The following is a 12,783-nucleotide window of genomic DNA, read 5'->3' on the forward strand; positions in this document are numbered from 1 at the left end:
ATAAAATATTTATGCTTGCTTTTTATAAAATTTGATAAAAAACTAAATTATTGGTTTAATTTAAGTAAAATTTGTAAATCAAATGTGCTCAAAATTTGCTTTACTATTACTCACAACTAAAAAAAATGTCTATAATTTTAACAAGACGAAATAGTACAAGCTAATTTACCTAGTAGAAGGAAGATTTTCCCCCTGCTCTATCTCTCTGAATTTAATAAATAAAACCTTAAATAATAGACTAAATATAAATATAGATAGCAGGCATAATCAACCATCTTCATTTAAAAAAAATTTCAATGATCAGTTGTCTTTTAAATATTTCTTATTATTTATTTTCCTGCATTTTTTACTATAAATAAAAACTCAGAGAGTGAAGAATTTAATTATTTGTTTAAAATTAAATGTTAGATTATAATAATGTGCAATTTTTTTTATTTCAAATGTGTTCTTTCTAAGTTATTTTACCTTTAAGAACAGATGTGTTTGTTTGAAATAAATTTGTTTTTATTTTTTTTATCATTCCTTTGATTCTACGAAAAATATTATGCTTATATAAACATAAATTATGAAGAAAAATAAATGATATGAGATAAATCATAAATAATTCATTTACAATTCAAAACAAAACAATAATTTCAACAGAAATTTTTCAATAGCATTAAAAATATTATGTTTAAATATTTTACAAAATTAAATTTCTATTAAATCAAGTGGATAACTAATAAAGGAAACATTATTCAAAATAAAGTATGTAAATTTTTTCAAAATATGGCATTTGTTGTTTTATAAATAATATCGATTTATGTATTTAAAGCCCAAAGAAAAATGAGACAGGGTGCATAGTTTAGAATTTTAATTTTACACACTGGCATATATGAAACAAAGAAGGAATAAACTGGAAAATATTTTTGTACAGATAATGAATTAAAGGCATCAACAGTTATTGCCGAAGCAAAAATAAACTGCCTAAAATATCTGAAACATATCAGATAATAAGTGAATTTTAAACATTTAGAAATTAAAATATTCTATAAAGCATTAAAGCAAGAATAAAAAACAAAAATATATTACAAGTATTTAAAACATAATAAAACATTACAATTAAATTTGAGAATAAATTTATTGCAGCAACACAATCACAACATTTAAAAAAAGAAATGCGATTCTAGTTATAGAGAAATGTATATACACTTTCAAAGAATGAATAATCTATACAAATACATACAGATATTAAAAATAAAAATGCAACATATTCAACCAAATAAGGTATCGTCAGAACAAAAACAATGTACAATTGTTTCACATTTCAAAAACAATGTACAAGATCACATTTTACAAATACGTACATAGATGAACATCACCATCACATTGAAAACTTCGTCCAAATTGAGGACTGCGTTCATTTAAATAAATAAGATATAACATACGTATCATAAATTGGCACTCTCCGATTTTATTTTCTTCAGATAAATCACAGCAAAAATTTAAACTTTTCAATGTGTTTAGTTTTACAAAATATGCTTTCATTACGTAAAAGGTTCAGAAAATTTTCATGAAAACGCTGAAATTGATTTCAAAAAACAATCTTTCTTTAATTATCTTTTTAAACCTTTTTTTAATAGCGAATAAATGGCCAGTAGCAATGTTTCTTTGAGTTTAACAACTATATATATATTCAGCAATCAAAACCAATTTGTACTAAAATTAAATTTTAAAATTTAAATTATTTGCTATTGCTCAAGTTTAAGTTATTATTGCTCAAATTTAAGTTATTTTTAAAGTTGAATTTAAATATTCATGCAATAATACCAATAAAACAGAAAAAATAAATATCAACTACGCAAATAATAGATAAAAAATTTATGTATTTATAAAGTTTATTTTTTTGCGACAACAAATCACTTCATATTATTATTAAAATGCATAATTTTATAAAGTTTTAATTTTAATATGTATTCAATTATATGCTCATATTTGAATTTACTTATTTTTTTAATGACAAGAACTGATATATGAGTTATAATTAGCAGGTATTTTTTCTTTTTTTTGAATTTTATAATTGAAGTAATTTACTAAACGTAAAGAGATACTTCAAATGATAAAATAAAAGGTTTTTGTAAATCACTAACTTGTTCATTAGATTTTTATTTATACTACTCACAACTGGTTAATATGCATAGTAACAAGCAATTTTTTTTCTCCTCTTACACAGTGTTTTACTTTTATATATCCAATTACTCTTATCAAAGACAAGTTTTCTTTTAGTGTTATAAGATCATTTTAGATGGCAGCACTACAAAATTTTTATTTCAGCAACACTGTTTTTTTTTCTTACTTTCTTTCTTTCTTTTATTTTTTTAATTTTTGTAATTTTATTTTTTGTTTCTTCTCTTTTTTGGAAAAAATATTAGCAAAATGTTTAATATATATATATTTTTAAATTGAAGTATACATTAATCATTTATTGCATCTGTATCGTTAGACAATTATGTAGTTTAATTAAAAAAAATAAACTGCTTAAAATAAAACAAAAAAAAACAAACAAATTGATAAAAATAAATTATTAAAATCTATTATATAAGCTTTACTAAATTGCTTTTAAAAGTTTATTAACATTTTCAGTTCGAATTTCACATTCTGTATTAATTGCTTTGAACTGAAATATTTCAATTTGAATTGTCAAAGCTAGATTTATTCAACCTATAAATAATCAAAAATTACTGCGCATTTAGTAAATGTATTTTTTTCAAAAGCATTTAAGATGTTTTGCAATTTTTATGTTTTTTGCGTCTTTCTTTTCCTAATACTGAATTATTTTGAAACTTCTATCTAGACATTCATTGAAGAACGCTTTAGCAATTCCATAAAAACCTTTTAACTAAATATTTATTAAATTAAAAAAAACATTAACGATAAAGACACAAAACACATTTCTGGGATATTCTCAACATTTCTATAAAAATTCTTTTCTTATTTTTGTATTTCCACAAACCATAAACAATGATTTTTAACTATTAATCAACGTAGAAGTGACGTGATTTGTAAACATTTATTTACAAACCACGATTTTCTTCCCTGAACCACTGAATTAAAAATAAAATAGCAGCATTTAAATACAATCAAAGTATGAAATTTAATTAAGCAAATTAAGAAAAAAGGAAATTAAGAAAAAATAATAAGTCAAAATGGAAAAGCGCTAAAAGCAGCTAAAACCAAATTAGTCTTATTTAAACAAATAATAATTTAAATACATTTATTATTTCCAAAATATAATTAAAATATTTTTCAGGGCGTGAAGAGTTTATATATCCCCCCCAATAATTAGAAATCTCTATAAATTCAAATCAATATTTTAAACCAATAATTTTTGCAAGTATTTAACACATTTTAGAAATTTATTACTAAAAAATTTATTATTTATTAATAGAAGTTTCTTATATGTGAAAGTTAGAATACTATTATGACAGTTTAATTTAATCTCGTCTCCCTCAAATTTGAGCCCCTGAGAAGCTCATGTATCCATAAGTTTTCTTGTCTCTAATCTTGATTGAATAGGACTTTTTTTCTGAGTTTACAACAGTCACCGAGCTACATTCTAAAATTAAATAACTCTTTTAGGCTTTCATGATTTGAAGACAGAACACCAACGTTTTTATTGACACATTGCGTTATGGAGTAAGCATTTTAATTCTGAAAGCATACAAAAGGTATCTATGCATAATATCTATGTATCCTATATGTGTTGATAACTGCTGTTTTTTCACTTAAAGAATAATTAATTTGATATTAAGTTAGAATTCATAAAATTATAATATTATCGAAACATTTTATAAACGTAGGATAAAAAAAATCAAAATACTGGTAACGTAAATCTTATGTAAAATAAAAAGGTTAAATAAATAGGCATTATAAAATAAAAAGGGTGAATTTTATATTTGCACTTCGGCTAACATTTTGAGTTCCACTTTTTTCCCCTCCTGTTTTCTTTATTTTTATTATAACATTTAAATTCAATTCTGCAGTTACTAATATGGAACTAGAGATTCCAATTCTGAACTGAATCGTGTACTTTATTTCTTCTGAGTTTGTTTCTTGCCTTCATTTATCGTCTGGTATTGACCTGTTTTGTATTTCAATAAAAAAAAAAATAAAAAAATGCTGCGAACTTAAGAATACACAAAAATTCACGAAAAATCCCTTCAATGCATTTACTTGAAATTAAGCCATTTGTAATAAGCTGAATTTTGGTGTCAAAAGACACGCTGAAGACAATTGAAGTAGACTGATAAGTAATATTTTCGTAATAAAATCTGTGCAAGAAGGATTGATATGCTTAAGAATCACACAGAGCCAGTCTGAATTTAGGCTCGTATTCGTACTCAAAGTGACCGGGTTTGATTTTTCTTTTTAGTATTGAAATCAACTGAAAATGGATTCTAATTACAGTTTCGTAAAAAGAATCTATTTACGTGCTTCCGTTGATATTATAACTCATTAGCTCTGCAGACAGTATTGACCGTACTGCCTCGCTTTTTAGCGTCATTGCAACATGTAATTTCTTGAAAATAACTTAAAGGAAGATTATTGTCTGAAACATTACTTATATTCTTCTTTGGGGAACTTGATAAATATTCATAAATAAATGAGCAAGATCTTTATGAGAACAGAAATGAAGAAACAGAAATAACATCTTTTACCTTCCTTCAAAATCATGCACTATTGTAGCTCATTTAGAAAATATCAAATATGGAAACTAATAACTGCACCGGTAGCAGAAACCTATTAGCATAGCAGAAGGCTCTCAGATTATTTTTCATCTTAGCTTTCTTTTTCTTTCTTAAAAGCAAACCAGCAAATTGGAAGATAACTAAGACTCCTTTTAAAGACTTATTCTTAATAAAAAATTAAAGAGCCGAATTGAGAAAACACCGCTATGAAAGAAGAAATTTTTTTTTCTTCTGTTATTTGATTACAAGCTTCACTGTATAGGAATTAAATAAATTTTTTTTAATATCATAAAATTAAACTTTAATTTAAACAATAAAGATTTTATGTATAAGGGCCTTATATTTTCAAATTTTGCTACAAGTATGTTAGATTAAGGTGAATTTTTACGAAATACTCTTTGTCGTCGAGGTCGAAAACTGTGAAAAATTCCTCATCAATTTACGATAAAAAGTACTGGTATCCTGAATGCATGATCCCTAAAATCCATTTTACCGTAAAATTCCTTTTTACCGCAAAATTTTATACCATAATTTTTACAGTAATCTTTATTTAATTACAGTGATTCAGAGATTTTATGTTAAATACTACTTTAAAAATTACGGTACATCAGATTCTTTGTTCCGTAAAATTTTACAATAAGAATAGATTTTGCGATAAAGAGTACCGACACCCAAAGAGCTGGTACTTGATCCAGAATTTTTTGCAATGCAAACAAATTTAGATTCATGAAGATAATTCAGCAGATTCACCCTGCAAATTCTGCTACCGGTATAACTGCATGGTATAAGCAAAAATTACAATCAGTTATCATATTTTTGTAAATATCACATTGAAAACAACTATATTTCATCCTAAAGTGATATACATCAAATATAAACTGGAAAATATTATCCCAAACCATACTCTCTCAGATCAACTACACTTGAACATCACATATATCATACCATTTAGAGGATATCAACCACGGACCTTTTACTTTGTTTGTTCTCCTTCTATCCAATGGATTGAAAGCGATGTTATGCCAGTAATGAGTTCCCTTAAAGAAATACATCGATCTGTCCGTGTAAGAGTAATAGACGGCATCTAGATGAGATGGTAAAGCTGAATCTTTGTTGACACTTGGAAACTCTTGATGGATATGCTTTGGATAACCTGGTAAGCAACAGCCTTCTCTTCCTTTGTTCACATCGTAAGCATATACCTATGAAATAGAAAAAGAAGCATCGTTTAAGTCCTCCAAAAATGGTTAAATACCTAAGAAGTGAAATTGTAAATTCTGGTGTCTGATTTGGGTGCTTAAAATATTGCCTACACGAATTAAAAATCATATAGATTCGATTCGCGAACGTGAACATCGTAGTTAGTCAAAAGTTGATCATCAAACCTAAAGGTCAAGAAAACTGGCATGGACAAAGTAGGTTTTGGTCCTCCATAGGCTGCCATTCCACTGAATTTAGTTCAGTTTATATTTAAGTTTACAGGATTATTATTGGTGTTTTACATGATTAATTAGTTTACAGGATCACAATAATATTAGTGTTACCACGTTACACTAATATTATTGTTACACGTTACCACGAAGCTAACATTCTATGACTGCTAACCGGTAGTCAGGGAACTTTTGTTTCTTCTATTTAGCACATCTAATTCTTCTATTTAGCTATTCTTTTATTAAGATTTGTATTTCTTCTATTTAGCAAACTTTTTTCTTTTTGTGCTTATAAAGAACTTTATAGAAACAATAACGCATTTCAATTTGACAGCATTTAATTGCAAAAGCTTATAAATCAAGTCATTGAAGTTTATAAATTGAGTCATGTAAGTAAGCTATAATAGTATTTTATTAAGTGTTAAAATCAGTAAATTTAGAAACTACAAAATAATAATTTAACATGAAAATTTTCTGAGAAAAACCTATTTTTTTTCTATCTTGAGAAAATATTTTAGTAAAAAAGTAATGCTTTCTTACAACATTCTCATTAAAATACATAAAAAAAAATTTTTCGGAAAAAAAATTAGCTTTTATTCCAGTAAAAGTAGTAAATTTAAAAACTAAACAAGTGCAAGTAAAAGTATTGACAGGTATGGCCGCCCACTACGTATGTTTAAGTATCATTTTATATTTGGTTATTATCAATTAGATATTTGGTTCAAAATAATAAATAACATCAATGAATATTTATAACCGAAATTAAATATTAATTAAGTATAGGAATTTCTTGCACAATATAATCTTATCCAGACGTTTTGAACGATTTTTCCAAACAGAATCTACAAATTATTAATAATTTTTTTTTTAGCTCAGATAACAAAGCTTTAAATCATTAGAGTGAGGCATAATATTTATTTTTTCTTAAAAATACTACACAAAACTGTTGAATAAAAGGATCCTCCTTTGGATTGTTGAACAACCACTTGTCATGATTGTTCAACGTGTAAACAATTCGAATTAAATATTTTAGATTCAGGTAAAATGAAGGTTTGAATATGGTAGTATATTCTTAGATGTCTTAAAACTTGAATAAATAAATCTAAAAATAAACCTTGAAATTTGAGTCGCTGTGGCTTAGGGGATAGAGAGTTCACATCCCAATAACGTGACCGACTTTCGAATCGACGCAGCGGTGGCTGGTTGATACGAATTCTGCTCCTGGCTTTCACAGGCCACTGTACTCACGTTAAATATTCTCAGTGACAGACGGATCATGGATTAAAATCCCTTTGCCGTTGGGCTAAACATGGGATGTTTTCGTGATTGCAATCAAATTCAGGTCAGTTCCAGCAGAAAGTTCACCACGTAGGCTAGTTTGCTCTAATGCTTGATTCAGTAGTTCCCTTGTCTTCTGGGTTAGGTTCAAGATTACAAGGTAGTGGAGTTGAAAATTGATAATCGTAAGCTCAGAAGTTGGTAGGCTGTTCAACGCCGGTTATAATATAAAACAAAATCCTAAACATGAATTGAAATGTAAAATAAAAAAAGTGTTTTTTTAATTAAAAAAATAGAAAAAAGAATTCTGAGTGTAAAATTTTTTCTTCATTGAACATAAATTTAGGAAAGAAAGGAAATATGGTGCATCTTACCGTATGACCTTTAAAGAAATACAGATTTCCATCTCTTTTATCAAAAAATATGCTGTCCAAGTTTCCAGGTATGTTGGGAAATGAACTCCCCTTAATCGCCCTGAACTCAGATGATATGTTCTTTGGATAACCACTCGCTACTTTGTCTTCAGCACTGTTGTATATCCAGAATTTATGACCTACAAAACAAATCACACGATATACAGATAAATTTCTGAAATTTAGACTTAATTATCGATGATATAAAAAATATATGCATATATTTTAACGCAAATCTGTTCTATAAAAAATACAGTCTGCTTTCATTTGGCCGAACTTTGAAATTACGTATTAGGAAAGCTTTTAATGTAGTGTTCTCATTATTGTCTAAAAAGAATCCATCCGTATTAAAGTAAGACATTTTTATTCTTTCATTTCATTCATTTATTTTTCAAATCACATAAAATAGTTAACAGTCATCTCAATGCCACACAATTAAACTCGAGATGAATATTTTAAAAATTTATCTCACATTTATTTATATTCGACAGCTTGTGAGCAATATTGTATTATATTAGTTAAACAAGTACAGTAAAACAAGTAAAATAAGTACAGTAAAATAAGTTAAACCAGTACAATAATTGAATTAATCCACATTACTTTTTATTGTATTCTATAGACATGAAAAACGTGTTCAAAAAACAACTTATTATTCAATACATTATTTAAAACAAATTATTATTCAATCTTATTTTGCAATTGAGCTAAATACCTAATGCATGTATACTGAAAAATAAGTGCATTTATAATAATTGATTTTATCCAAAATACTATGGATTGAACTTTATAAGCACAAAAATCTGCATATTTAATATATAAATTATACTGTTTCATTATTGACAAAAGTTTTTAAATTACTCATACTAAAAAATATGCGAAAGAATTGTGTTTTTAGTGAAAGAATTTGTTAGAAAACATTCTGAAGAGAAATTCTGGTGGCGACATCTGTCGAATTTGAAAACAAACTTTTTCTTAATTTGTATAAATTCGGAAAAGAATAATCGCATATTTTTTATTCAATTGAATCTGTAGAAAGATAATATAAATTAAATTTTCATATAAATAATATTTTTTGGGCATATTCTTCGCCTCAAATTCAGTAGATAAATCAGAGTTAATTTGATGCAGTCTATAAAAGTTTTATAAAAAAGGTCTATAAAACTGCAAAAGAAATGTGACTGCAATAGAATACAATATTTATGATAATATTAAATACTTGTTTATTCGGTATAACAAAATTATTCAGAACGTAAACAGAACGTTTATTCTTTGATTTTAATATCCAGACTTTATATAATTTTTATTGGTAATATTTCTTTAAATTTTGATTGGCCTTGTTATTTTTCACGGGCCACTTTCCTGTTAAAAACTGAAAATTTTAAAATTCCTTCCAATATTTTTAACATCTTTGCGTCAGCTGATGTAAAAAAAAATAAATTGCATAAGGCTCCTTTTTTTTGGCAAATAGACAAATAAAAAATTCATGTAGTTTTAATAGCAGTTATTTTAAAATTTCATTCTATAATAACATTTTATTAATTATTTCACATATACTTAAGATATTTCAGTAAGCGATTTAACCAAAAAATCCTTAGTCAACTGCATTTTTAATGCAATGAAATATTTCGTAATAAACATTCAAAATAAGATAACCGGACAAAAAATTAGTCACCCCGAAAAAACGCATAAGAATCATAATTTAATATCATGTAACTCAGTTTCCGAGCATGACAATTACTTAAATTCTGAAAGAAACCGAATTTACAAGGTGTTACAAGAACATCACATCTGGTTTACGCCCCTCTCAGAGGATTTGATCGCTCAAATCCACCGAATTTGAGTTTCGAATTCGGTGTTTTCTCCGTTGTTCCAAAGCGTCCTTAATAATTTTTATGGACTTCAAATCCGGGGATTTTGCAGGCCAATCGAGCTAAAGGGTGTGAGCGTCCACATATTTTTCAAGGTCGTTCAACTTTGCCTTTGTCATCTTGAGTAAAAGAGTTATCAATAGAATACCCATTATGAAGATGTTGGCTAAAGACAAGATCATGCAGAATGTTAAAATAAACATGAAATAACAGTTATCATCTCAACAAGTGGTCCCAATCCATAGAAAAATACTTCAAACCGGCATTAAAGGGTCCTCCTGTTCATGATATCTAATAATGATTGATATAAAAAAAGTCTTGATTTATATTCGATTTTTTCCCCACAATTTTCACAACATTATAAGATAATTGATGTGCATAGTACACTGTTAGAAATTTCTTGGAAAAAATAATTAAATAACAAATTATTTCATTGTTTTTTTTACCATGTTCAAACAAAGCAGACGAATAACCATAAATGAGCTGGTATTCAAGCTGCTAATTGTTAGAAAAACTGTTTAATAACTGCTTTCACCAAATACGGTTAAACCACCATAATTTTATCATACCAGTTAGGCCCACCCATGGAAGTCACTTAGTTTCTTGCAGCTGGGGAACACTTTATAGCCGAAAGGGCTGATTTGTCAATCTCATGACCACCAGAAGTAGGTGTTGAATGTCGATCGTAGGCACCACAATATATCTATTCCCATCAACACATGTAGAGTATCCAGTGTGTTGCACACCCAAATTCTGACTTAGGACTCTTAGAATAGGATACTCTCATTCACGCATAGATGGTAGCACCATAAAGCTGCTTAACACACAAAAAAAGTCTAGTAGTACAGAACCCGTTATCCAGGAATCAGAAAACCGGAAAACCAAAAAACCGGAATGAAATTCGATAAATTTTCCAGTCATTTAAAAAAAAAAAAATGTTTTTTTCCTCATAAGATTCTAGGATTTTTCTTTCTTTCTTAAAAGATGTTTACCTTACCATCATTTTGGAAATAATCATTAGTGTATTGCTTCATAGTTTTTTTTTCTTTTTAAGATTATTTCCAAATATTTCTTTTTTTTAGTTGGGTTCAACAATAAAAAAAACGGCTTTTTGTAGCGATTCAGAAAACCGAAAAAATCTGTTATCCGGAATAGCGATGGTCCCGATCGTTCTGGATAATCGGTTCCCTACATTTCCCTTTTTTTACAGTAGGGGAAACAATCAGATCAATTAACTAAACCACATTCTACGGTTCATTTGATAAAACACAACTCAAATACAACTGAACTCCAATGCCCATTACCTAACAAAAAGCCCAGTCAAATATCCAGTAAAAAATTTTTTTTCCTTCATAGTTTTGAAAACATGCTAGTTGCAAATGACTGAAAAAACAGTATAGTTTTGTATTTATGGTTTATGGAATCTTAGTTGCAAACAGTTTCAAAACCGTAAAAGTAAAAAATTTTCTTTACCGCCAACTTTACGATTAATTGAATGACCGGACTGATGCCGGTTATTTTACCTTAATTTTAGAATGAAAATTCTAACAGTGTAATGTGATAAAGTTTGAACTTAATTACTTCACATTTTAAGCTCTAATAAATACAGATAAGTTTTTAAAGATTTGGCAAACATTTTTAAAAACAAGTTACCTTTAAAAAAATAAGCCGAATCTTCTGTATATGTCCAAACATGGGCATAACCGTCAATATTATCCGGAATACCCTTCCATTCGGGTAAAATGTTCAGTGGATCACCGTACCTCGTCCTATTGTATCTGTTTTCATACATCCAATAACGGTTTTCACGGAAAAAATATGTATTGTAGATCAGTTGTCCATCTGGCCTTCGTCTGACCCAATCGAAAACCGTATTGAAGCGAACTTTACAAATACCTAAATAAAGAAGAAGATGGTAATAATTATTTTCTTGATATTGTTATTCATTGATTTTTTTAAAGTTTGCCAAGTAATAAAAAAAATCTTTATTGAAACTATACTAAGATATAAAAAAATAACTACATAAATATTATGCCATACTGTAAAAAATTACGGTAAGAAGTACCATTTACCGTAAAATCTATTACAGTGCTTTTAATCGTAACATCCATTTTTACCGGAACATGTTATGGAACAAAAATCTAATGTACCGTAATTTTTACAGTAATAATTGCCGTAAAATAATTCAATCCCTCTAAAAAAAAAGTTATGCCATGTAATAAAAAAAATTCTGTTTAGATATTGCACCACAATGTAAAATAATACGGTAAAAAATGCTGGCATTCAAGGAGTAGGGACATTTTACCGTAAAATCCATTTTGTTGGAAACATGTTGCGGAATAAAAAAAAATCTGATGAACCGCAATTTTTACAGTAACCATTGATCGTAAAACCATTCAATCATTAGAAATAAATAAATATTACAGAAAAAATCATGGTAAAAATGGATTTTATAGAAAAATGGATTTTAGGGATAATGCTTCTAAAATGGGATTTTATTAATAATTCCAGGGGTATTAGGATATAGGTTATGGATTTTAGGGATAATTTCAGGGATAATGCTTCCACTTTATACAGTAATTTAATCCGGAATTTTTTACAGTGCTGGAGGAAAAAATATTATTGGGTTAATTTTGAAATTCTATGAAAAAATAACAGTTTAGATATCATCTTACAATCTGTCACAAGTAATTAATGAACGATTTAAAGAAAATGTTACTAAAAATGAGGATGAACGATACTTTAAAGTGTAAAATACTTTACAAAGAATTTTGAATAATTAAACAACTCTAATTAAATCTTTGAGACAATTTTTTATACATTTGTCATGTAGTTACTGCAGAAAGATAACGTGTTTATGCAACGAACTTACAAACATTTTTTAAAAATCTTTTAAGCGATATTTTATATCAAATGCATGCTGGCTTTTTAAAATCGATATATTATTTTATAGAATTCTGAAAACTATTTTTTTTTGGTCACTTCTGAAAATTTAACAACAAAATACACAATTTCTCATCAACACTGTAAGGAATTGCGAATCAAATTACTGTAAAAAATTGACACC

At 27.3% G+C, this 12,783-nt stretch overlaps 1 protein-coding gene across 5 annotated transcripts in view; it reads right to left on the reverse strand.

Annotated features, from left to right (window-relative positions):
* Window positions 1-838: 838 nt before the first annotated feature.
* The window catches only part of LOC107453701 (matrix metalloproteinase-21), a 94,236-nt gene continuing 82,291 nt past the window's right edge, over window positions 839-12,783 (reverse strand). For all 5 annotated transcript variants that reach the window (XM_016070621.3, XM_071177524.1, XM_016070622.3 and 2 more), the window contains 3 exons: window positions 11,370-11,612; window positions 7,810-7,988; window positions 839-5,929 (listed from right to left, as the gene is read on the reverse strand). In XM_016070621.3, the coding sequence (XP_015926107.1) occupies window positions 5,645-5,929; window positions 7,810-7,988; window positions 11,370-11,612 (707 nt within the window). In that variant the 3' untranslated portion in view covers window positions 839-5,644. The remainder of the gene's footprint in view (window positions 5,930-7,809; window positions 7,989-11,369; window positions 11,613-12,783) is intronic.

The sequence above is a fragment of the Parasteatoda tepidariorum genome, chromosome 2 (genome assembly GCF_043381705.1).
Source record: "Parasteatoda tepidariorum isolate YZ-2023 chromosome 2, CAS_Ptep_4.0, whole genome shotgun sequence".
NCBI lineage: Eukaryota > Metazoa > Arthropoda > Arachnida > Araneae > Theridiidae > Parasteatoda > Parasteatoda tepidariorum.